We start from the raw sequence: 24,473 nt of genomic DNA, 5'->3' as shown, positions 1-24,473 counted from the left end.
AATACTCAGAAATAACACACCGAGTAAGTGTGGTAGGAAAATGCAAAGAGTGAGGTAGGGAGAGAAGAGGCGTTGGTGTATGTAGGAGCAAATTGATAACTCATTGATGTGAGAGTAAGTATAAGTGTTGGTGTTGTTTACATATTGACATTCGCCGGCCCGTCACACAGAGCCAGAGAGAGAGAGAGCCTGAGCTATGCGCGCCAGAGAGCACGCACACACACATGCATGAAGGAAATGTATCTGTAGCTGCCTGCGTGTTCAGTTTTACTGATAGCAACTCGAAAATGGAATTCACGCGATACACATGTTGCTCGCTCGCTCACCAACTCACTCTCTTCTCTCTCGCCCTAGTCCGCCCCGTCGCCCGCTTTGGGCCGACGAGGCGATCTTATTTATAAAAGAATCGCCAGCCGTTAGCCATTCAAGCAGTCGCAAACGCTCACTAGAATCAACCGAACAGTAAAATCGTCCGGTAGTGTCGTTGTCGTCGTCCTACCAACAACAACAACACACGAGAAAACAAAAAAAAAAAAAAACTATACCAACCAGAAGAAGAAGAAGTAGAGGTTGTGCGGGTTCGTTAGAAAACGCGTGCCTAACTTTCCCAAAAACATACAACAAAAAGAAAAAAAAGAGAGTTTCTTTTCGTGAAAAACCCTCCACATGTGCTGCCAACCTAGTTAGATGAAGGAACCGGTAAACGAAACACGTTGTCCAAAATATTTCCAGTGTTAATTTCATAATCAACGCGTGCTAGACTGAACGAGAAACAACACAAGTGAGAATATCTTTTCAAAGATCTTCTCCAAAAAAAATACCCAAAAGCAAAAAAAAAAAAAAAAATAAAGGTCAATTAAGCGTATTAATTAAATAATTACTCCCGCGCCGCACACTCATGACCACCACTCTGAATATGGTGAAGACTGGAAAATACGCCAATGGTAAGTACAGAAAGTATTTGAAACAAGATGCACGTGTCTTATATAAGCCTCGCCTTGAAACAAAACGACTTTGATCCGAGCTGATCCGTTGTTGTTGCTGTTGTTGTGGTTGTGGTTGCTGAATGTGCCGGAAACAAGTTGCCGATTACGTTGAGAATTTTCAGAAATTTTTTTCCATTTTTTTGTTGTTATGAAAATGCCATATAAAGCGAGTTAGTGAGTAAGTGAAGTGTAGTGGAGTGAGCGAAACGAAATGTATCTAACAGATGCATATGTGTATATATGTACTATATGCATGCGTTGGCATTAAATTCAGAGCTAACTGAGGCGACCTCCACTGCAGCTGCACTGCATCATAGCATGGCCAATTTGGACAAGAATCCAACAAACTTTGAAAACCAATTTTATTAAGATGATTCCAACTACGACTGAATTTGAATTACTTTTTCATGTGTTGAGATGTGTTTTGTGAGAGATTTTTAGCACTTTTGTCACGAGAATGATAAAAATAAACAGAAAGGAATAAAAAAAAATAGAAATAGAAGAGAAAAGAATATAATAGAACACTTATATGTATGTACATACATATATACATACTGAATAGTAGGTAATCGAAAGCAGACAGCAATATTTTTTGTTTTTGTCGCCTCCTCGCACAAGCTAAGCAAAAGCGTGTGCCAATGAAAAACTGATGAAAAAAAAACGAAAAAAAAAAAAAAATTTAAATATAGTAGATCCGACATATAACTGCCTGAGTTATGGCATAGTGTGTGTAGACAGTGTGTGTGTGGGTTTAAATTTTGTCTTTGTTATAAATCCAGTGAGTTAAGTAAACTTTTACAATGTTCTTTTACACGCATTCCCTGGATGGACTGGGAATCTAGTCTGAAATCGGAGAGGGGCTGTAATAATTACTTCCTATCTTATCAACCGAACAGACATTTTGCTAGTATATATGTATAGTATATACATGAGCAATCTATAGAAATGCTCTTTTGTTCATATTATTATTGTTTTTGTTATTTTCCGTTCCTACCCTTCAGTTTTTTGTTTTATCGGACAAAAATATTATTATATAGCCTCTCTGGCATAGGTAGGTTATCTCTAACAAGTTTGATTTTAGTTATGTCCTTTCATAAAACACACACACACACTCAAGCAAAAGTACAGTCAGATTGAGGCAATTAATCAAAGAAAACTGGCAAAATGCGAATAATTTTTTTATATTTTTCTATCATAAATGTTGACTGATTGATTGATATTGGCCGAGGAATATACACAAACAAACGTCTATATATAAGGAGCTAAAGCAATCTTAATTGCTGTGAATTGAATTTTTTGGAAATCCAAAAAAAGAAATGAAAACAAATAAACGACCGAATGGCTAATAAACTATGCCACGAGACATTTTGCCACTTCACAAAAATACATGCATATATTCTCCCCAAAATATATCAGCATATTATTTTGGGGAGTCCTCCTATCTTGACCATAAATATAACGGGGTTACAGTTACGGCTGTCTCTCCGTCTCGGAGATATACCCGTGAAGGAGCGCCCCAATGGAGCACATTGCGTAAATAAATCTAAAAACGTGTCAGATAAAGCGTTTCAAGTCTCACACGACCAACACACAAAAAAACAAAAAAAAACCAACGATAAAGTGTGATTCAGTTCAATAAACAGAGAGTGAGTGGGAGAGAAAACCATATCGAGAGAGAGAGCAAATGAGAAAGAGCAAGAGTCTTCTGGTGGCTGCTCCAACCTCTTTTTGGATCACAAAGTTCAGTTTAGTTTTGTTTTCATTTCGAACAAAAAATTACGTCACAATATGCCAGATCTCTTAAGTTTTGGTGTTGAATTCTGTAAATTTTAGAAATTACTTAATTACTTATTGTTCAGTTCAGCTCAGTTCAATAGACCCCAACGAAACGGCCTGGCAAGGCCGACTGGCCCACCCAACAAGGTTGCCTTTTTTTTTTTTTTGTTTGTGCTGTTGCAACATAAACTTTGCTTTAATCGAACCAACTAACTAACTACAAACATACATACATAGGTATGTATTTTGACCATTTATGGATAGTAGAGTTAAGTGGTTGTTGTTGTTGTTTTTGGGTTTTTAAAAATAGTTAAGCAAAGGGAAAATCCCCGTTGAGTCTGTGAGGCACGTGAGGGTCGGCCGATGCTGTGGTCTCTTTAGAGAGAGAAAAAGACAACAACAACAGAAACAGGTAGTGCTACTGCATGTACAGCACCGTCATGAGGCCGTCAGTAATTTGCAGTGCGAGTGGGCGTGTGTGTGCGAGTGTCTTCACTCTCTCACACACACACTCGTCTATATATGTCTCTGAGGTTGTTGTGTGTGCGAGAGAGTATGAGCGAGTGCGTGAACAAGATTTTGACATAGTCATAGTGTTTTATAAATAAACGCGCCCCACATACTTACATGGTTACCGGTTCGCTCGTACGACAACAGCGACGACGTGCAAATGATCAGGGGGGGACAGAAATGTGCAGAACATCGATAGGGTCCGATCTCTCACTCACTCTCTCACTTACCTACTCACTCCTCTTGCAGTGATAAGAACACAACCTTCCCCAAATTGAGGTAAAGCGCAGGCGCCCCTTCTCTCTCGCTCTTTCTCTCTCTAATCTAAATCGGTCGCATTTTGGCCTTATCTCTCGTACTTAGTTTACTTATTGATAGAACAATATGTTCAGTAGAGAGTTCCCATTCGAATAGAAAAGGCCCTAAAATTACTTGAATAAGTTTTGAAATTCATTCACATATTCAGCACATAGAGTTGTTCAATGATTCATTCGATGATTTATGAGTGGAATTCAATGAATGCCATTGTAGAAGGGAAAGGAACGATGTCTTTCTCAAAACACTATAAACAATTAGGCTATATTAGATTTGATTCATTTATCATTAACTGATTCCTTGGGACCATCAAACATATATGTAGTACTTTAAGTATTCGTTTGCTTAGAGTTTCAAAAACTTTATAGAAATGATGAGTAGAGTATTCGGTAGTTATCGACTACTACTCAAAGTCGAAAATGCTGTTAAATGAGTATTTAAGATGTATTCATAGAACATTCAGTACTCATTAAAGAGTATTCAGTTTAAGCAAGGTTCGCGAAACTACCTAATGCACTTAAAGGAAACAACTAAACCACAACCACATCTCAAAAGTATCAAAAAGATCTCAACCCATCATTTTGCCTAATCTTGACCAGCCAAAACTAATCCCAAAAATTATTCATTAATTTTGCAGAAAGATTCATTGGCGTGCGGCATGTCCAATGTCTTCTATGCTTTTTCTGCCTATCCCTGGCCTATGCCTGGCGTGTTAATCTTAGCATGGCCCTGGTGGCCATGACGGGATCAGATGCTCCATCGTCCAATGCAACCGCAGGCAATAATGAAACCAACAGCAATGCTTCACTGGAAGACGTAAGATATTAATTTCGATGTAAATAAGGATCTCCTCTAACATGCCTGTTCCTTTTGCAGATGTTCTTCTTCACCGAGACACAAAAGTCCTACATGCTGAGCAGTTTCTTTTGGGGCTATATAGTTACACAAGTTCCTGGTGGTTATGTGGCTCAGCGATATGGTGCTAAGATGTTGCTTCTAAGTGGATTACTGGCCTGTGCTATGTTGACTCTGCTGTCGCCCATGGCTGTGCAGTATGGAGGATGGCAAGCGCTCTGTATAGTTCGATTCGTTCAGGGTCTGACACAGGGTGCAGTGCATCCGGCCACCCATTCGCTGCTCTCGAAGTGGGCACCAGCTCACGAGCGTGGCACACTGGCGACCATTTGCTATTCTGGATCACAATTCGGTTCAATTGCCATGTTGGCTCTGAGTGGAGTTATTGCTGATTCGGCGCTAGGATGGCCCGGCATCTTTTATTTGGGCGGAGCTGCTGGTTTCGTATGGATGATCTTGTGGTATGCCTTCGCATCGAGTACACCAGAGGAGAATCGTTTGATATCAGCAGGAGAATTGAAATACATTAAGGAGTCTCGAACCCAGGGAACAATTCAATCGGCGGAGACACTGGCACCCACACCCTGGGCTCAGATATTCACTTCGAAGCCTTTCCTCTCACTGACGGTGGTCCATTGCACGCACATGTGGGGCTTTTGGACTTTGCTCACTCAGATTCCCAGCTATCTGAAGTACATCTACGGTCAGGAAATTAAAACGAACGCCCTTCTTTCCTCCCTGCCCTATGTGGTGATGATGGTGATGAGCTTTTTCTTTGTCTGGCTATCGAAGGTGCTGGCGAATCAGAAGTCTCTGTCGTTATCCTTTAACAGGAAATTCTTCAATTCCATTGGACATTGGATACCAATGTGTTCGCTGATTGCCCTGGGCTATTTGCCCCGGGAAAACTTCTACACAGCTGTGACTCTGCTTACCCTAACCGTGGGTATAAGTGCTGCCACCTATTTGGGCTTCCAGGTGAATCATATTGATCTGTCGCCAAACTATGCTGGTACCCTGATGGGGATTACAAATGGAGCTGCCAATGTTATGAGTGCGTTAGCACCTCTGGCTGTCGGTTGGATCGTTACAGATCCGGTATGTATACTCTAACCATTAAATAATTAACAAAAATTGTGACTTATTGGAGAATCTATGTATTTTTACAGGAAAATGTTAATGACTGGAGAATGGTTTTCTTCCTGGCTGCCTTCTTCTATTTCATTGGTAATCTATTGTTCGTGATCTTTGGACGTACAAACATTCAGAAATGGGATTCACCCAATAGTCCTGTGCTCGATGTGGAGGCTGCCGTTCCTCTGAAATCGAAAAACTAGTCGGAAATTGTTGAGTCATTTAATTGACTAAAAAATGACAATTATTGTCAGGTTATTCTAATTTATTAACTCTTCTGGAATAACTGACTCTTTCTGACTAAACCAATTAGTCATTTAGTGCACTAAGGGACTAAATAGTAAGAAAAAAAAAACTATAATATTACTGACGATCGCGTGCTTCCATTAGCGATATTATAAGTGTAAATTATTTTAATTATTAGTTTCGCAGTATTTTTCCAATTGTAAATAGTTTCTATTGAGCGTCGAAGTGTCCAAAAAAAAAAAAGTTGAAAAACAAAAAAACAAAATATTGTCATGTAAATAGAAAGTAATTGCAATCTTAATTTAGTAATTGTTATGTTTTAAAATTTAAGTTAGTCCTAGAAAGCAATCAACAAAAAAAGAAACAAATATTACAAAAAAAAAAAAAACCAACTTGTGATGAAACTAAAAAAGGCAAACAAAATGAAGACAATGAAACGAAAAAAGATAAAAACAAACAAAAAAAAAAAACACAAATAAAATCAGCTCAAAGTTAAGCTGAAAACAAGTCAAACTAAACAGAAATTGCATGTGTTTTATTTCAAATTGCCGCTTCGGGAAAGTAACAAGATATCGATAACTTATCGACATTTCGTTCCACCTATCGATGACAAGTGTACGTTTCGCTCCGATATTCGATATTTATCGACACTTCGCTCTGATAACCAATGACACATATCGACATTTAGCCGTCCGCAACACCCACACAAAGACGTTGCAATGTTTTGTCTAACATAATTGTCATTGTCTCATTTCCCGCAGGCCAACTCAGCCTTTACGACGTGGAAATGGTGCTGGGCTGCTTTGGCAGCTGCTGTCGTGGTGGCTACACAAATATCAATCAAACAGGTAAGTGATAGTGCTCTCTATCTCATAGTTCGTACAATGTAGTTCATGTGAATGTCAATGTTGTCGATTTGCCAGGCCCACGATTTGGTGTGCGTCACCTGCAATGTATTCTTGTCTTCTTTGGCCTGGCCGTGGCATATGCCCTGCGTGTTAATCTATCGGTGGCCATTGTGGCCATGACGGATCGCAATGCCAGCAATCCAGATTTCCCAGTAAGTACAGGCATTCAAAATATACATATACAATATTATAGGAGCATCTGCTAATCTTTGGGTTTTTCTTGCAGGAATTCGACTGGGACGAAAGTGTCAAGTCCTACCTGCTGAGTAGTTTCTTTTGGGGATATGTTGTTACTCAGGTCCCGGGTGGATATCTATCTTCTATCTATGGAGCCAAATATATGTTATTTTATGGAGTACTCATCTGCTCTTGTTTGGGACTGCTGACGCCGTTTTGCGCCATGACAGGTGGTTGGAAGCTAATGGTATTGTTGCGCTCCGTTCAGGGCCTCTGCCAGGGTGTCATTTTTCCCTCCACGCACACATTCCTCTCGAAATGGGCGCCTGCCGAGGAAAGAGGCAGACTGGTGGGCTACTGTTACTCCGGTTCCCAATTCGGTACCGTGGTAATGTTATCGGTGAGCGGATACATAGCTTCCTCCTCGCTGGGCTGGCCCAGCATATTTTATGTTCCCGGTTGTGTCGGTATTGTCTGGGCTTTTATATGGTTATACTATTGCGCCAGCACACCAGCCGAACATGCAGGGATAACGCCAGCTGAACGAAGGCATATCGAGTACTCCGGCCAGGCAAGACGACCCTCAGATGCAGGGCGCGAATCGACACAATCCTCAAGCATTCCGTGGTTTAAGATATTGACTTCGGGACCGTTTTTGGTCCTGGTACTGGCTCATTGTGCCAACAATTGGGGTTTCTGGACATTGCTCACAGAGATTCCCACCTTTATGAAAAGTGTCCTGGGAATGGACATTAAAAATAATGGTCCATTGTCGGCATTGCCGTACTTTGCAATGATTTTTTTGACTTGTATATTTATTTGGTTATCCGATGTGCTCAAGCAACGTGGCACTGCCGTGCCCCTGAGTTTCTCTCGCAAATTCTTCAACACCCTGGGCATGTGGCTGCCTATGTTGGCCCTCATCGGCCTGGGTTACATTACAGAGGGCGAAGCAAATGTTAGACTGGCCATAGCTCTGCTGACCTTGGCAGTGGCCACAAATTCCGCCACATATCTGGGCTTCCATGTGAATCATATAGATTTGGCACCCAATTATGCGGGTACTCTAATGGGTATCACAAATTGTGCGGCCAACTTTATGAGCATATTAGCACCGCTCATTGTGGGCTTGATTGTCACTGATGAGGTGAGTTAAAGAAATATACAAGTTCCATGACAGAAATATATAAAAAATGTCATATTTTTTCAGACAAATCCTGCCCAATGGCGCATTGTATTCTTTTTTACCGCCTTCGTTTACTTTATGGGCAATACATTGTTTATGCTCTTTGGACGCACAAATGTTCAACGATGGAACAATCCAATGTCAAGGACAAGTCAATCTGTGGCAACTCCCGAAACGGTCGAGGAACAGTCACCGCTGATAAGCTCATAAAATTAGGAAACTTTTGAAATGTGAAACTTTTGTACCTACTTGTAATCATGAGGCAGGCATTCAATGGAATTGATGGGTCGCTAATTAGAATTTAGATACATATTACAAAGATGACGAGGTCTTATGTGGCAGCGATTTCAGCATGACTTCGATTCCTATATACAATTAAATCAGAAAATTTGCCTTATATATGTTAATATGACTAGCACTCGAAACATAAGACCTCGTATAGTTCTTTGTCGATCTATTGTAATTGTATTACTAGATATAGTTATACACATTCTCTCAAAACAATGATACATACCTTATATACATATACATATATATAAATGCTATTTATGTACCTAGCTATTTAATCATAATTATATATGTTTACGCTTTTTGAGTGTAATTTATTTTTGTTTTTATATTTTATTTTTTTATTATTATATTGTAAATTGGTTAGTACTCTCGATTTTATGTATGGTACAAGACTTATGCTGGCTATCCTGATATTATGCTAACATTAAGCGCTATCAACTAAATTCTCTAGAAGTGGGGGGAAGGAAAGGGTGGAGGATACGATATTTTAGGGACCTTCGATACCTACATATATAGGAATCGAAGGAGTCGACTTATACTCTTAATAACATAATATTCGTAGTTAAAGCTAAGTAATTACATTCGGCTAGCGGTTTCTGTGGACCGCATCCTTATGTCCTTTTATGTACATGCTGAATTCTAAGTATTTCCCCCAAATTTTATTTTGGGGCCGCTTCTGCTCAGTGCAATTTGTGATTGGCGGGCAAATCCTCGGATCGTATGCAACGTCCCCGATAGCATATCTCCGTTTCGGAGGTGACTTTGGTGGATGTGGATGTGGCATAAACCACATGCTCCATCAGATCCTTGTGGAAACTATCGTTGTTCTCTTTTACTGTGGCTGCTGTTGTGGTTAGATCCTCAACAATTGGCTCTGTGGTCGTTGTGCCCGCCTCCATGGATGTGGCGGCGGTGGATTTGTTGCGCTTAATGCTAGTGTATTCCTGGCGGCGTTTGCCAACAGCAGCCAGAGCTGCGGTGACCGCCTGATCTTCGCTCTCTTCGATGGCAAATAGATCGTGCAATTGTTTCTTCACTTCGGAAAATATGCTAGGCTGGGTCTCCAGGTCATCAACATCAGCTGCCGTGTCCATGCGACGAGTGGCAGTCTCCTCACCCAAGGGCGGCGTTGTCAAAGCCAAAGTTGTCTCATCGGGCTTTGATGTGGTCAATTCGTATTCCTCTGGTGTTGTGGGCGCCGGGGCAGTTGTGGTCACAGTTGACTCAGCAATTGTGGTGGTCTCAGTGGCAGGTGTCATGGGTGTTGTTGTAGTTTTCTGAGATTCCTCTTTAATAAGAGCATTCAGCAGCTGTGGTCCCAGATTCTGGGATTCAGCTGTCTCGAAATTCTCACCATTATCGGAACCGCTTGAGACACGTTTCTTCCATTTGCCACGACGACTTAGACGGCCAATGGAACTACTGCTGGGTAGCTCTGTCGTACCAATCTGCTCAGGTGCCTTGCCCATCACTTCCTCCAGCAGTTCCGCAAAAGATTTCTCAGGTCTACAAAGTAAATAGGGAGAGAATTAGTTTCCCATTGGGATATGAGATCTTTGGTCTTACTTCAAATTGGGAGCCTTTAAAGTGGTTCTTTGACTGCCACCCAAATCAGCAGCTACGTTGAATTCGTAGGTTTCGGGTTGCTCAGTAGGTCCCACAGTGACAATATCAGGTTCATTTTCGAAGTTGTGCGTTTCGGTCTTGTACTTGGGATTCAATGGCTTAAAGCTATTTGTGTTGGCATTGGCATTGCTATTGGCAGTTTCCGAAGAGGGCGACCATTGAGATTCCTGACCTTCTAGTTGGAAAGGTTGCTTATACCGACGACGTTGAGTTATGGGGTTCTGTGAAGGATTAGAATGATTTACTTTAATATAAGCCAAGTGTTTGCGGTCACCTTTAACTAACCTCTTTTTCCCTCTGCTCTGGATTGAAGCGACTCAATTTGCGCAGATTTTGCTTTTGGGTTACAGCCTCGACTTCTTCCTCCGGCGCTACAGTGGAGGAAGCTGGATGAGCTGGACGACGCTGGCGTTGACGTACTTTGACCACACGTCTGGGCGGCAAACGAGAGCGAATCTGCATGACAAAGAGGATTAGAGGAAATATAGAAACAATTGAATGAAAAGACATACCGATGGTCGCTCCTCTGATGGTGTTGTGGTCGTCACTGGCGTCTCTGTGGTTGTAGTGGTGCGAATTCTTGGATAATTACGACGCACGAAGGGTGAACGTCTTGTTGTTGTTGTCGTTGTGGGTGTCTCAGTGGTGGTTCTCACTGTGGTGGGACTTGGTGTGGTTGTTGGCGGCAAAGTCGTGAAAATGGGACTGACTTCGTTACGTATGATGGCCTCTGTGGGATTAAGATCCTCTTGATTGGGGAAATATCCTGGTCCATAGTTATCCTTGGAGAATTCATTGTAATGCTGAGCAATCTGCATTGGTTCCAATAGATTGACAGGGAATCCGCCTTGATCACTGTCAATGCTGTTGCTGGGCGTCACTGTATACACTTGCTGGGACTCTGAGGCTGGACCTTCAGTGGTTCCTACATCGTAGGAACTGGGTATGGCAGTGGGGCTGGTTGGTCGACGTGATGAGCCCTTGAAGACGGGATAATTCTGCTTAAGGACATCTCGTTGGTAGTCCAAATCCTGATCCTCACTGGGTTTGCCGTTCTTGGAGCCCTTATGTGTCTTCTTTTTGGTTTTCAAAGTCTCACGCTCCTCGGTCGTGGGTTGATAGCGAATGCGATTGGGATTGCGTAGCAGAGGATTACGTGAAGTTGCTGGTCGCCTTGTTGGATGAGTCACTTCTTCGCCATTGTCTTCATTGCCGGAGTTAGATGCAGCCGCATTAACCCGTGTGCCATAGGGGCGTCGAATGCGATGAGCCGGCAATTTGCCATTAGACTCCGACTCGGAATAAGACACTGATGAGGTAACAACCTTGGAAATGGCTGGTCTGCGTGTACGCAAGGCTGGACGACGAGTGGGTCGTGTTTCTGCGTCTGGTTCACTTAGTGGAGTTGTCACAGCTGGCAGTTTGTCCTTCTCCTGAAGATTGTTAACCAATCCGGGAATGTCGGGCGTCAAAGGCGGCAATTCCGAGGGCACATGATAGGGATTGGCATCATACTCCACATTGCTGTTATCAAGGATCTCGTTCTGATTGTAGCTAGGCCTGTGATTAAGTGGAGCTTGCGAATCCACTTGGTAACCCACATCTGAGGTGGTCACTGGCACAGCTGATGGAGTGTAGACGGTGACGCGCTGCTTGTTCTTTGTATTAATCCTTTGCGTCGTGGTGGTAGTTGGCAAGGGAACTTCATAGTCCACAGAAGTGGGTGTGTATTGAACCTGCTCAAATGGAGCATTCGTTGTATGCGGACGCTGACGGAAGGCATCCTGCTGACGGAAATACTGCTTCATCTGCAACTCTTCCTCAGTGGTTGCAGCTGATGGCGGACGCGTGGTCAGACGAGGCAGTTGCTCTTGTACGGGCTGGTATTGAGGATACAATTGACCATTCGAACTGGGGAACTCCACCTGAGGACGTGTACTGTAGGTGAAAAGAGATTGGGGTGCGGCTGTTGTGGTGGTACTTGATGTAGTTGTCGATGTGGTCGAAGTGGAGCTGGTAGAGGTCGTGCTTGGTTTGCTGGACAACGAATTGAAGAAGTCGTCTCCACCGATTTGATTCAAATTATCGAAGGGATTCTGCGTCTTGGCTGGCGGTCTGTACACAGGTTGTTCCACTTGCACATGTTGTGGACGCTTCTTTTTGGGACGATGTTCCTGCTTTGTAGGTAATTTCGGGGAGTTAACCTCTTGAATGCCATCCTGAACATAGAAATAGCTGAACTTGTTGCCACGTCCGGGTGTAGGCTGCGGCTGTGTGGTACTTTCGAAGGGATTGCGAGTACTACTCACGGCAGCGAAAGGACGCTGAGGACGTTGAGGAGATTGAACCAACTCCGGGACACCAGTCGAATCCTTGGCACGATTAACCACAATGGAACCCACATGTGGTTCAGGCAGTAGAATCTTATTAAAGCCATTTGGTGTACGATAGCTGAGAGGAGCTACAAAGAAGGACACATCGCTCAAATCACGAGTTTGAGTCAATTGTGATAGATAGGGCAAGTCAAACTTCACGTATCCATCGGGAATGGGCATGCCAGCGGGACCCACAAAGATATCTGGAGTCTGCTTTGTCGGAGAATCAATCACAGAGATGGAATGAGCATTCCTCAGAGCTCCTACGACATCGGCTTGGGTGGGACGTGCGCTAGAGCGCAAGAGGAACATGGCCAAAGGCGGTTGATGGGCCTTAGGTTTGGGTTTTTGGGTTGTAAATTGTTGTTGAGACTGGCCAAAACTCTGGAAAATACTTTGCGGTTGCACTGTGGTCGTGCTGGGGCGTGATGTTGTGCCAGAGCCAAAGTAATCACTACCTACATTAGGATCTTGGGTGTAGAACTGATTGATCTGATAGGGATTCACAGCAGGCAAGCCGGAATTCACATTGAATTTGTTAACCTCAAAGTTGGATCCTTGTTGCTGACGTTGCTGATTGTAGAGCGTGTCATAGGGCACATACAGAAGCTGCACTTCCTGCTGTTGACCTCCTGTGGTGGATGGAGCTCGAGAAGGCAGTGCGGCGGGTTTGTTTACCCCGAAAAGAGATTCCGGCTCTGGATCGACGGGGAAGACTTGTGGTGTGACACTCTGCAGCGAGGCCTGTGTGGGCAGGGGTTTGCCATGCGATTTCAATGGTGGCAATATGTCCTGAACATAGTTCTGCTGATGCAATGGCTTACTCAAAGCCTGAGCCAGCGGCTTCTGTGGCAATGTATGGAATTCCGAGGGGAATTGCTGCTGGCCAAACAACGACGGCGGACTGAACAGCGACGATGGGGGAGCTGGCTGAAGACCATTGCCGCCAAAGGAATGCTGAATTTGATAACCTGTCTGCAAAGTGGGCGGTGCCTGGGCCTGTCCAGCCTCATTGTTATGGAATGGCATCTCAAACTTGAAGAAAGACTGCGAAGTCGGCTCCTGCGATGCGCTGGCCTTCAACGATGGCGGCAACGGTGGTGGAGCCTGTCTTAAAGGCAATGCCTGGGGACTAACCGAATTTGGATACCTTTGGAATTGATAAGGGAAATCGAATTGCGATGCACCACCAGCTGATGTCTTGGTTAGTTCACCAAAGCGACCACTGGGTGGAAATGATTGCGAATAGGTCAGTACTCGTCCGTTGCCAGAGCGATCCTTGGATGCAGTACCATCCACTGGCTGGGCCAAAGGTATCCAGTCCAATGAATCCACATCGGTATTGGCCACATTATCCAACTGTCTTGACCATTTTGCCGATGATTCTTGCTCCTGAGCTTCCGTCACCAGGAGAAGGCAGAGCCCAACGGCTAAAAGTTGCATATGTCGCTTCATAGCCAAGGTGCCTGGAAATGCAAAAGACGTTTTAAAAGACATTTAGATGGTTTTTAGTTGGCCTATTTCATCAGACTTAGAACTACAAGCTGTTCCAATTTCACTACTAACCTTTACCTAACCCCTGAGAGGCCAAGCCCCTATAAAACTATTTCAGCAGATCATGGCAAGGGTGGACTTGGGCCAGCAATTCTAATTCATTTGCATTTTAACGATCTATTCAAGTGAAAGGTCTCTGCTTTGCTAGTTTTTTCCCCCATTTTTTCTTCATCTCTATCTCTCTCTCTTACTCTCTCACTTTTGCCGTAAATCAAGAGATAATTACAGTGGCTATAAACCTGGCCAACCCGTCATGAACTGCAACTGTAACTGGTTGGTCCGTACAGCAAAACTAGCGGCCATAACTACTGCCATCCAATTGCCATAATCGTGTGCACTTGTTTTCATTTGACCAATGCAAAGAAATTGCCATAGTTAATATATATATTAAAATGATAGTCAGCAATTTCCAATGCATCATTGATCACCGCCATTATCATGGCCAGACACAAAGCCGCAATCACAAACATCAATAACTGACTGTGCAACGAATCCGATTGATTTCCTCATTATAGATCGTTTGGATTTTTGCATATGAATCTCTCCCTAATTGCATCACACACAATCGAATCGAACCGAGAGAAGAGAAGAGAAGATTCGAAGGCTAAAACGAAAGTGACCAAACCTGACCACCTGATCGACCGCCACTGGATAAGTGAGCAACTTGGCTGGCTGCAACAGAGCACTTTCGTTTTCACTTTTCCAGTGAATTAATCGCACATATGTTTTGCGGTTTTTTTTTTATTTCGAACGGATGCCCGAGCCAGCCGCATTAAATGGGTTAAATGAAAGCAAAAGAAAAAAAAAGTGTATATACCCAGTTAATGCGAAATATCGTAACCGAAAAATAAACGGAACTTCCAGTTAAGCTGCAACTAGACAGAGGAAGAAAGACAGAAAGAAAGATTGATGGAGATGGATAGGGGGAGAAGCCAAAGCCAAAGAAAGTTCATTGAGTTGCTTTACATTCATTACAACAAAAGAAAGAAGAAAAATAACATCATAGAAATTAGACACACTCTTGCGGTCAGTCAGTATTGTGCCTTGAGCAGACAGAGAAACAGTCTGAGGAAAAAAAACCCGTTGTCAAATTATTGTCACACCTCAGTGCCTCTGGCGACGTGCAACTTGCAACTGCAACGACTCGTAGTGCACTTGAAATTTGTTGCAAAGTGCACTTTTGCTTCACATTGAAAGTGAAATGTGACAATGCCCTCCCGTTTTGTAGGAAGGGTGGCGGGGGGAGGGCGGCCCTTGTCATGTAATTTTCCTTTCATTTTATAGCACATTTATCTCGTAATATTTCAACATCAATCGTGTGGAGAGGCGGCAGGGGCAATGGAAAGAAAGTTAACATGACTATGAATTTGTGGGCGTGTTCGCCCAGGTACTTGACTTCAGGTACGGCAGTTTTCCTTGTCTCTCATTTTTGTACATTAATTGCAATCGAAATCTGGCCTAGCCGGATGTTGGACGAATCTATTTTAATCGGCTTAAAGTCCATGCCGAATTTAGAAACTATTCAAAGATTTCAATTGCGTGTAATGGGATTAGGTTTGTTTACTGACATTGACATTATTTCATCGGTTAGCTGATCATTTGGGTGTGATTTAATTGGTCTATAGACACGCCCGCACTACCAGAAGATCTATGGGAAGGTCAGACAATTGTTTGTAACTCACCATAAACAGTCACCACAAAATAAGGCGTCAAAATGGTAGTAACTGCAAACGAAAACAAAACAAAAAAAAAAAAAGAAATGATGAAAATTTAATTATAAATATGCAAATAATGCCGAGTTACAAAACTTGAATTAAAAGGTGAAGACGTACTTATGAACCCAAGTGGGATGAGTTTGCTGAATATTGCATGGCTTTTGGTTAGACATCATTTGCATACCAACTAATTTTGGGTTAGATGGCAATCAAAATATGCTAAAATTGCAGTGGGTAGATTTTTTTTTTTTCAATTTAATGAGGAAGTTAGAGCTCAACTTCTAGGTTAAAAAATAGTTTTCATTTAAACAAAATATGTTCTGTGTAGGAGAGAACATTTGATGAATAACTTAGCTCACTGGAGACAGAGACTACACAATGTTCAATTTGATTCCAAAAGCACATAAAATTAGTTATAGGAAACCATTGAATCAAACAGAACTTCAACTACAATATTCAACACTAAGATTTTTATTTCTATAATTAGAAAAAGAGATCAGAAAATTTACAGTATCTAAACTAATGAGAATCAGAGCTTTTGAATACCAAAGATTTTAAAATTTGTATAATGATTTTGATAATTTTCTAATCTATTTCAGCACCAAAGATTTAAAAATTAGTACAAAAAGCAAGCAACATAATAAAATTAAGGCAAATCCCACAGTTCATGTCAGCTTAAAATTTTTGATTAAGCTTTATATATCGAAAAATTTTACTTAAACTTCAAAGAATTGTAGAAACTACAAAACTAAGGAGCATATAAATAAATAATTTCAAATATATATAAAATGTTAAGACAAATTTTACATTAAAGCTCCAAGTCACTATTTAGTAGATTATTTTAAACAGGGCTCAAAAATGGGATGAGTTTGTCTGTATATCTTCAGTAGACTTTGTTAATAAAATTTCGGAATAGCAGTGACCATTCATATCTTTAAGGATTAAACTTGTTGGGAATTGCAATGAAATGAAGCAAAAGATAGCAAAGCATACAATATCCGAGTTGGAATTTGGAATTTTAGAACTTCTAAGGTTTTCTGTGATCGTTTTAGCTGATCATTTTAAGTTAAGGCACTGTTAATTTTGATTATAATTTACACAAAAATGTTTTTGAGAATAGTTACTTAAATTTTCAAGAAGAGTTTAAAGTCAAACCATAAATAGTCACCAAGTCACATTTATCAAAAATTGAAACTAAATATTAGGAGTGAATAAATTTTGAACAAATCTGTATCGAAGCCTTCCTCTCTGTGTTATAGAAAATGGTCTATTGGATAAAATAATGCTAAACGCTTTAAGTTGGGGCTTTTTCGAGAGGTAACTTTAAATTGTTAACTTGTCACTCAGAGTCACCAAAATTCATAATGGTAAAAATCATGAATCACGATGTCTATGCAAACTTTAATAATGTCTAATATGCAAATTCTGCGTTGGTGGTCGCAACTTGTTTGATTTTATCACAATTCCAGCATGAAAATCATACCAAATGAAAATTGGTTTTGTTGTTGCAATGTTGTCTGTCATATCGTATGCATAAACTTTGTAATTATGCACTTTTTCAAATGCAAATGAAGTTTTCTTTTCATATAATTTGCAATGCATTGGTAACACATGAATATTTAAACAATTATTTACCTCATTAAAAGTCAATGTGATTGGATACAGTATTAATCTGCCTTATAAGGGGAATAAGTTGAAATTCGTGAAAATTGAAATTCATGTTTAAATATGTGAAAGTACATATCAAAGTTTTGACTAGAGAAGAAAAACGAACCATAAAAATCATTCGAATCATTTCTTTTAGCTCGCAGTGACATTTTTGGAGCATTATTTTAAGACAGATTCGAATAAGATTGGTGTAATATGAATCACAATCAGTAGATCATTCAAATTTGGTAAATTCAAAGTCACTTAAAGTTATTATTTTAGTAATCTTCAGAAATTATTAGAAACGTGTTTATTTGTTGTCTTCTTTAGATGCAATATGAATGTTAAGGCCTAGGTCATCTCAAATGACAAAAAATTTAAAACCAATTGGGACAAACTACTTTAGATAATTACTAATGATTCTTCATAGTTAAAAAATTATATTTTGGGTCTTAGTTTTGACCAATTTGCAACTTTGAAAGTATGTCTTCAGAGATAATTTCATATTTTAGCCAACTGCAAATTGAATGTCTTGGTTTGCTTGGGTCGAAAGTGTTTGTGAAAGAGGGTTACAACTGACCCTTAGCTAAATGTTGCAATGCTGCACAAAGACAAAATAAATTATATATAAATTGGTGGCTCTATAATGAAAACACAAAAAACAAAATTCAAGTCAAGTTTTTAATTGCATTTTGTCTGACTGGACTTGGGGGTTGGGTGGGGGGGGGGGACTGAAAATCAACGCCTCGTTCGTTTGTCTCTCAACGCAACGGCTACGCTTTGTTGGCTTCAAACAGATAGATACAGCTACACCTACATACAAACGAGACATGTGTATTGTATGTAGTTAATGGATTGTTTTTTTTTGTTTTTTGGCGAAATAATGGCAACGCCTGCAGATCCAATGCAGACCATAAGAAATCCAAGATTGCAGACCAAGAGCAGACCTAAAGCTGCTGGGCAGTTATTAGAGCACAGCCAAGAAAACGGAAAATGAAACCACGAAGCAAAAAGAAAAAAAAAACCCACCAGAATGTGCGTGCTTGACCCACAGACAGACAGACAGAGAGACAGATAGCAAAGTTTCAATTTGTATCCCATGAGTCATTCCATCAATTGGCAATATTTGGCTTATATGTTTTGCCATTGGCAGTAATTGTCAGTTGTTAAGTTGGAATTTGTGCAATGGGCAACGCACGAAAAATTTGTCAAGCGAGTGACTTGTACCCCGCTGGGACAGAGCCGAAGACTTGGAGTTGTTTTAATGAACCTTTTGCACAAGTCAGTCACACATTAAGTATTGGGCTTATAACTAACCGTGTGACTAGCTCGATTGGCATACATAACCGCTAATTTTAGCAGAGCCCCGTTACACATTCGGGTTCAAAGCAGATCAAAAGATATGGATACATATTTTGGCGCCAGCCATCTGCAGTAGCAAGTGGCATAGAGGTGATACGGGAGATAAATAGGCGGAGGGGAGTGGAAACAGCAAAAATTTATGGCAAATGCTGCCTTTCTGACAACGCATAAATTATGCAGTGCCATTGAACTCCGTTTGGGGTTTCAGATTGAGGTTCGAGTTCGCTTTCCTGCGATTGGAATTGAAGAAAGAAAAAACAACAACAACAACCAACACAAATAGCAACAACAACAAAAACGAAAGCCGCAATGAAATGAAATGCATTTTATGTTTCATGGCTTTGGGGCGTATACTCGATTTGGTTTTGCTCGTTAGCCTGCCGGAAAATTCAATTTTTTTTTTTTTTTTTTTTTTTGGGGGCGTGCACCCGTTGCCCCCGCATTTTGGGCTCGAGAAACATTTTAAATACTTTTGCTGCTTGTTTCACTAATTTCTCAAATTTTATGCCGCAACGCACACACACACACACACAGACACACTGAAACACGTCACAAACCGAACGTGAAATGTTAAAAAAAAAAAATTATTAAACGAAATGTAAATTTCACTTTCCATTTATGTTTGCTTTCCAAATGAGGAGGCACCTGCTCAGAAACCCTAACATTTAGGTAGACATAATCATTTTCTGTGTTGGTATGTGTGTGTGTGTGTGTCTACCGCCCTTGCGTAATCTCAAGAATTTATGTATGTTTGTCGTGAAAGCGAAAGCAATTTACATTTCTCCACCAATCAATTTTGATTACAAAACAAAAAACCACACAAAAAATGCCAAGCGGATGTTAATGAATGAAATTCACAGTTTAAATTGTTTTCAAATAGTTTTAAAACAATAAAAATACATAAGAGTGAGTTTATCACCCTTCATCGTTTGATCGATTTCAAAGTTCGGCGAGTGGGTAGCGGGGGAACTAATTGCGCAAACGATGAGTGGCAAAAGTTAATTACAAACTTTTTGTTATGGCCAAATTGCATTTGCAAGAGACTAAGAGACTAAGCCAAAACAATGTGACAATTGCAAAATCAACTAAAAACAAAAACAAAAAACTAACTAACTAAACTACTTATATGAAAAACCATAAAGCAGCAATGTTGACAAAACAAAAGCCCAACAACAACAATTGACAAACTAGAGCAACTTGAAGAAAGCAAAAGTTGGCCACAAACATCAACAGCAGCAGCAGCAACAGCAACAACAACAACATCAACGACTGGAAAAATATTGTATGTATGGTTAGGTCTGAGTCTTTTTCTCTCTATACCCCTCACCCTCTCTCGCTCTTACTCTCTTTATCCATCTATCTGTTGCAAGACTTGTCTCAAGAGGCCATTCTGGCTGTAGCTCTAGTTTTGTGTTTTTTTCTTTTTTATGCAATCTGCAAGCAATCTACATAAACCAGACTGAAGTAAAGTCAAGCATAGTAAAATCCAAACGCAGTTGGAGTTAGATTTACATTAGCAATCAATCCCAGCACCGGCAACCATCAGCCCCACATCCGTGACCAGTACAAAAGTGTGAGAAAAAACCTTAAAAAAAAACACCAAACACATGGGCGTATGTAGAGGAGGAACGAGAAGTCAATATATTTGAGAAAGTGAAATCTAGGCAAACAACAAATTAGATTTACTGATAACTGAATTATTATTATTGTTAAAAAGTTTCAAATTTTAACTCATAAAACTCTAGAGCTCTAGCTGTCAGGGCTTGATTTGAATAATGTTTTCTTTAAGCAAAGGAAAAAGAATTTTTATAAAAATTTGGAATTGTATTTTCCGGTTTAGTGAACTCTAAACATTAATTGTTCCTACATCAATTACGACAGAGACTTCGACTTATCTAAGTCTAAGTTTGAAATTCGCATATCAAATTTAAAGATTAAAGTGTGCTTTAACTTCCTTTGACAATCTGATTCGCTATAAATTTATTTCTTGTTTGTTTTTACTCAGTTTATCATCTTTACACTTTAGTTTTAAGTTTCAATAAAACCAATCGAAAGCGAATCGATTATGCAGATTGTTTCAAATCTGTCTAGAGTTAAGCCAAATATCAAATGTTACTTTCTATAAACAACGAAATATATCAATATCAATGATTTAATGATGTTTTCGAATATTAAATTTCACTTTCTTTATAATTTATACCAAAATATGTTACTGGCTAATTTTGAATACTTGAAAACTTTATCAGAGATTGACCTCGAGCTATTATAATAATCACTTGAGTTCTTCTAAAAGGTCACCCAAAGTTAATTAAAGGTTAAAACATTCTTTGATTTTTATGTAGGTCAATATTCACATCTTTACTTTAAGGTGAAACATTCAGCCTATTCTTCTCGATCGATTCAATTTCTAATTTCTTCATATTAGGAAGCACAGAAAATTTGGTTAAATAAGAATGGTTTTAACAATCTTTGTATAATATTTGATGGCAATCTATGTGTTCCAATTGTCTAAGCCTAGTTTTGAGATTAAATTTAGTATGTCATTTCTTTGGATTCTTTATATAAAAACTAGATGCAAAATAGAACTAGGGATACTCAAGCTATTTAAATTTGAGTTTGTTTGTTCTTCTACAATCAAATGTTTCCAAACAAACAAGAAGAAGGTCATTAACTAGCGTTTTTAGACTCGGTAAAAAAAACTAATGAGCCCTAATGAATGCAGGAGTCAAAAGCACCTTGCTTAAAGTATTGAAATCCCAGCTACGCCCATGGATATGCGACATATTAGAAACGTGTAGAAACAGCTCACGATTCTGCATGCATTCGATGTGTGTGTTTTTTTTGCTGTTTTTGTGGTAACTTATTGATTTTCGCCTGATGCAAGTTTGTGGCTTAAGTCTTTTGTTTTGTGTAAATGGTCGGAAGAAACGTGAGACGGGACGGGTAAAGATAAATGGATCCGTATGTAAATTTAACAACCTTGACAGGCACGTGCAGGGCTTTGTGAAGCTACTGTGTGTACACACACACACACACACACACACACACACACACACAAGTGTGTAGAGTAAGCCAAGGTATTTGCACGTCCAAGTGTTTAGTGGCTAATTTCACTTTCATTCGATAAAGGCACGCGTCTTGGCCAAATAATAAATAAACACATCAAGCGCCACAACACGATGGAGGGAGGGACGTATAGACGGACGGACTGACGGATGGATGGTTTGGTCACAATGAAGAGAAAAAGTGAGTTTGAAGTTTAATTTTTCTACCATTTCTGTTTTTTTTTTTTTTCGTTGTTGTTACTTGACACTTTCGCAGCTCTTTTCCTTTTGGTTGTTGTTTTTTTTTTTTGCCCAGTTTTTTTTTTTATTGGCAGTGGTCGATGAGGCGGCTACGTGATTTTTAGCGCCAGAGACGGAGTGGCAGGTAGCGGGTCGAGCGAGAAAGAGACTGCCAAAGGCCAAAGCTGAGACTCAGTTGGCCGGCCGGCGGGCATCGCCTGCGTTTATTGTAATTAGAAAGTATTTAATTTCGAAAAAAAATGTTTATACACACACAATGAATAAACGAAATCAAAAACTAAAATAAAAATTGTGAAGCACTTGAAGCAATTTTCGCTTTCATGTTTTACTTTCTGACAAATGTAGACATTAGCTTCGTTATGGTCATATGCCACACACATGAAGATGGCTTATGGCTTTTGGTTAATGGCTGATGGCAGATAAAGCAACAACAACAGCAGCAACATTGTCATAACAAGTCGCCTCTGCCCCTGCCCCTACCTCCCACTGTTCGCCTGTTTGCCTATGTAAATTAAACCAATAAACAAGATTTTTCTTGTATAAACTAAAATTTCTCTGCCTGGTGAAAATTGGGTTAATGAAGTTAGAAAAACTTTTCAGCCAACTAAGCTAAGGAAACAACAACAGCAACAAAAACGAGGCATTAGCATAAAAGAATGGGTCATTTTTGCTTGTGCCTTCCTCTTCCTCTGAGTGTTATCTTTATGACATGACTGGAGACCATAAAAAATTAAGAAAAAACTCTTTGGGATGTCATTAGGTCTCCACTTCTCCTAATGTGGTCTAAGCCATAAGTCTCTCTCTCACTCTCCCTAGTTTAGATTGCATGCCAAGTGGGAAGCAATTGGAAGTAGCTAAGGAAAATCAACTGCAAAAATTTCCAAATAATTAGAGCATGAAAATAAACAGCCAATTGCCAAGATGCCTCGTTTGTAGCTACATATTATTATTTTTAGTTTTATTTCTATGTTTTTTTTGTGTGTGTGTGTGTGTTTTTTTTCCCTACAAAAGCTAAAAATTTCTATTTACCATTTTTGGCAAGAAAGAAAAAAAAAACTGGCGCAATATCTTGGCCACTTACCCAGCGGTAGTTGCACTTAGCTCCTGCTTCGTGTGATTAGTCGATGTTGTTGTTGTTGTTGATGGCTTCTCTGGTCTCTTTGTCTCCTCTCCTCTCTTTTCACCGCTTAATTCAATTAATGTTTTAATTTCTTCTTTTATTTAACTTTTTTATGTTTTTTTTTTTTTTTTTTTTAATCTCCAACAATTAGCAGCTTTGGCGCTAAATGGGTAAGAGGGAGCCAAATTGAAGTTTTCACTTTTCTTTCTGCAGTTACAAAAATTTCCAACGACAAAAAACCATCATAAATATTAAGCACTTTCGTTGCACTGTGCACACTGGCTTGCTGCGTTTTTACAGTTACACTGTGTGAGTTTTAGCCGGAGGAGCTGGTAGCTGACGCGTCTGAATCGTTGGCATGCCGTTAACAGACTGAAGAAATGAAAAGCCTCGCTGCCCCAAAGTAAGTAAGAGTGATCGGGTTTTTTTTTGTTGTTTTTCTTCGCCTCTGTCGCTGCCTCAGTCGCTGCCACTGCCACTGGCTCGGCTGCTGCTGCTGGTGGTGCCGCTTTTGCAGTTAACGGCAACCACAACAAAAGCAGCACCACCACCAGCAGCAGCAGCAGCAGAGCCAAAAACAAACCGCTTAAGGCCCAAAAGTGGCTCAAACCAAATTGTAGCTTGTCGCCCCCCAAAACAAAAGACTGAAGCAACAAACTTGCCAAGATGATTCCCTCCTTTTTTATTTCTGTTGACATTATTGTTTAGGAAATATTTTAAATTGAATTTGGCCACAAGAATTCAATACTCACATGCAGCTTCATTATGGTTATTGAAATTCTTTATTCATGCCTCTCAATTGAATGCAAATTAGTTGTTGCTATATAAACATAAATGTCGCTTATCTTGTCTAAGTGAGCCAGTTTTGCAATGTAACCACTACAACTAGTTTTTTTTTTCTTCTTCTTCTGTCGTGCTTGCTTGGTGTCTTTTATCTATTTTATTTTTTTCTATTTCTTTATGTGGCTGGGAAAATCGATTTGTTGTGCACCGTTGCATATGTGTCTCATGATTCATGATGGCCAATCGCCGCCATCAACTGGGACCCAAATAAGCAAAAAAAAAAAAAACAAAAACAAAGCTCCATATAATTCTGACTCATTGCCAGCTTCGATCTATGGCCATCTAGTCTTAATTGGCTTAGTACTCATTGGGGCCACTCAAGGTCGGGCAATGTTACAACAAAAATTCCATTATGAGTTATGATTTTTAATTGATTTGTTTGTTTGATCTATGCTTTTCACAGGGTGTATCGGGTATATGGAGAGATATTTTACACTCTTTAATGATCTGCAGACAATTGTTGAAGTAAATCGAATAAAGTGTGTTTAATGCTTGAAAAAAATGTGTTTGATAAAATAAAGTCTTTTCAAACTAAAACCTGT

At 40.1% G+C, this 24,473-nt stretch overlaps 3 protein-coding genes across 3 annotated transcripts; 2 read left to right on the top strand and 1 right to left on the bottom strand.

Annotated features, from left to right (window-relative positions):
* The first annotated feature begins 408 nt into the window (after window positions 1-408).
* MFS14 (Major Facilitator Superfamily Transporter 14) lies at window positions 409-6,302 on the top strand. Its single transcript, XM_068288943.1, has 4 exons — window positions 409-944; window positions 4,225-4,403; window positions 4,464-5,540; window positions 5,612-6,302. Exons 1-4 carry the CDS (start codon window positions 899-901, stop codon window positions 5,777-5,779), a joined length of 1,470 nt encoding a protein of 489 aa, XP_068145044.1. The 5' UTR covers window positions 409-898; the 3' UTR covers window positions 5,780-6,302.
* A 191-nt stretch (window positions 6,303-6,493) lies between these two features.
* Window positions 6,494-8,710, top strand: MFS15 (Major Facilitator Superfamily Transporter 15). Its single transcript, XM_068289381.1, has 4 exons — window positions 6,494-6,670; window positions 6,746-6,882; window positions 6,957-8,054; window positions 8,118-8,710. Exons 1-4 carry the CDS (start codon window positions 6,610-6,612, stop codon window positions 8,301-8,303), a joined length of 1,482 nt encoding a protein of 493 aa, XP_068145482.1. The 5' UTR covers window positions 6,494-6,609; the 3' UTR covers window positions 8,304-8,710.
* Window positions 8,711-8,787: 77 nt separating this feature from the next.
* On the bottom strand, window positions 8,788-23,346 carry LOC137576861 (mucin-5AC). Its single transcript, XM_068290194.1, has 6 exons — window positions 23,050-23,346; window positions 15,622-15,663; window positions 10,523-13,851; window positions 10,296-10,466; window positions 9,951-10,231; window positions 8,788-9,890 (listed from the first exon to the last, which is right to left on the bottom strand). The coding sequence occupies exons 3-6, from the start codon at window positions 13,838-13,840 to the stop codon at window positions 9,065-9,067; spliced, it is 4,596 nt and encodes a 1,531-aa protein (XP_068146295.1). The 5' UTR covers window positions 13,841-13,851; window positions 15,622-15,663; window positions 23,050-23,346; the 3' UTR covers window positions 8,788-9,064.
* Window positions 23,347-24,473: the final 1,127 nt, after the last annotated feature.

This window comes from Drosophila tropicalis, unplaced genomic scaffold (genome assembly GCF_018151085.1).
Source record: "Drosophila tropicalis isolate 14030-0801.00 unplaced genomic scaffold, ASM1815108v1 contig_593, whole genome shotgun sequence".
Taxonomy (NCBI): Eukaryota; Metazoa; Arthropoda; class Insecta; order Diptera; family Drosophilidae; genus Drosophila; species Drosophila tropicalis.
This window is presented reverse-complemented; position numbering and strand designations above follow the sequence as displayed.

Excerpts from the sequence above, each read along its gene's own strand:
- LOC137576861 (XM_068290194.1), bottom strand. The coding sequence starts at position 13,840 with ATGAAGCGACATATGCAACTTTTAGCCGTTGGGCTCTGCCTTCTCCTG. Across the intron at positions 10,467-10,522 it reads CATCAGAGGAGCGACCATCG|ATTCGCTCTCGTTTGCCGCC; the intron begins GTATGTCTTTTC and ends TTTGTCATGCAG. Across the intron at positions 9,891-9,950 it reads TTAAAGGCTCCCAATTTGAA|ACCTGAGAAATCTTTTGCGG; the intron begins GTAAGACCAAAG and ends TTTACTTTGTAG.
- MFS14 (XM_068288943.1), top strand. The coding sequence starts at position 899 with ATGACCACCACTCTGAATATGGTGAAGACTGGAAAATACGCCAATG. Across the intron at positions 945-4,224 it reads GACTGGAAAATACGCCAATG|AAAGATTCATTGGCGTGCGG; the intron begins GTAAGTACAGAA and ends TTAATTTTGCAG. Across the intron at positions 4,404-4,463 it reads GCAATGCTTCACTGGAAGAC|ATGTTCTTCTTCACCGAGAC; the intron begins GTAAGATATTAA and ends TTCCTTTTGCAG.
- MFS15 (XM_068289381.1), top strand. The coding sequence starts at position 6,610 with ATGGTGCTGGGCTGCTTTGGCAGCTGCTGTCGTGGTGGCTACACAAAT. Across the intron at positions 6,883-6,956 it reads CCAGCAATCCAGATTTCCCA|GAATTCGACTGGGACGAAAG; the intron begins GTAAGTACAGGC and ends TTTTTCTTGCAG. Across the intron at positions 8,055-8,117 it reads GCTTGATTGTCACTGATGAG|ACAAATCCTGCCCAATGGCG; the intron begins GTGAGTTAAAGA and ends ATATTTTTTCAG.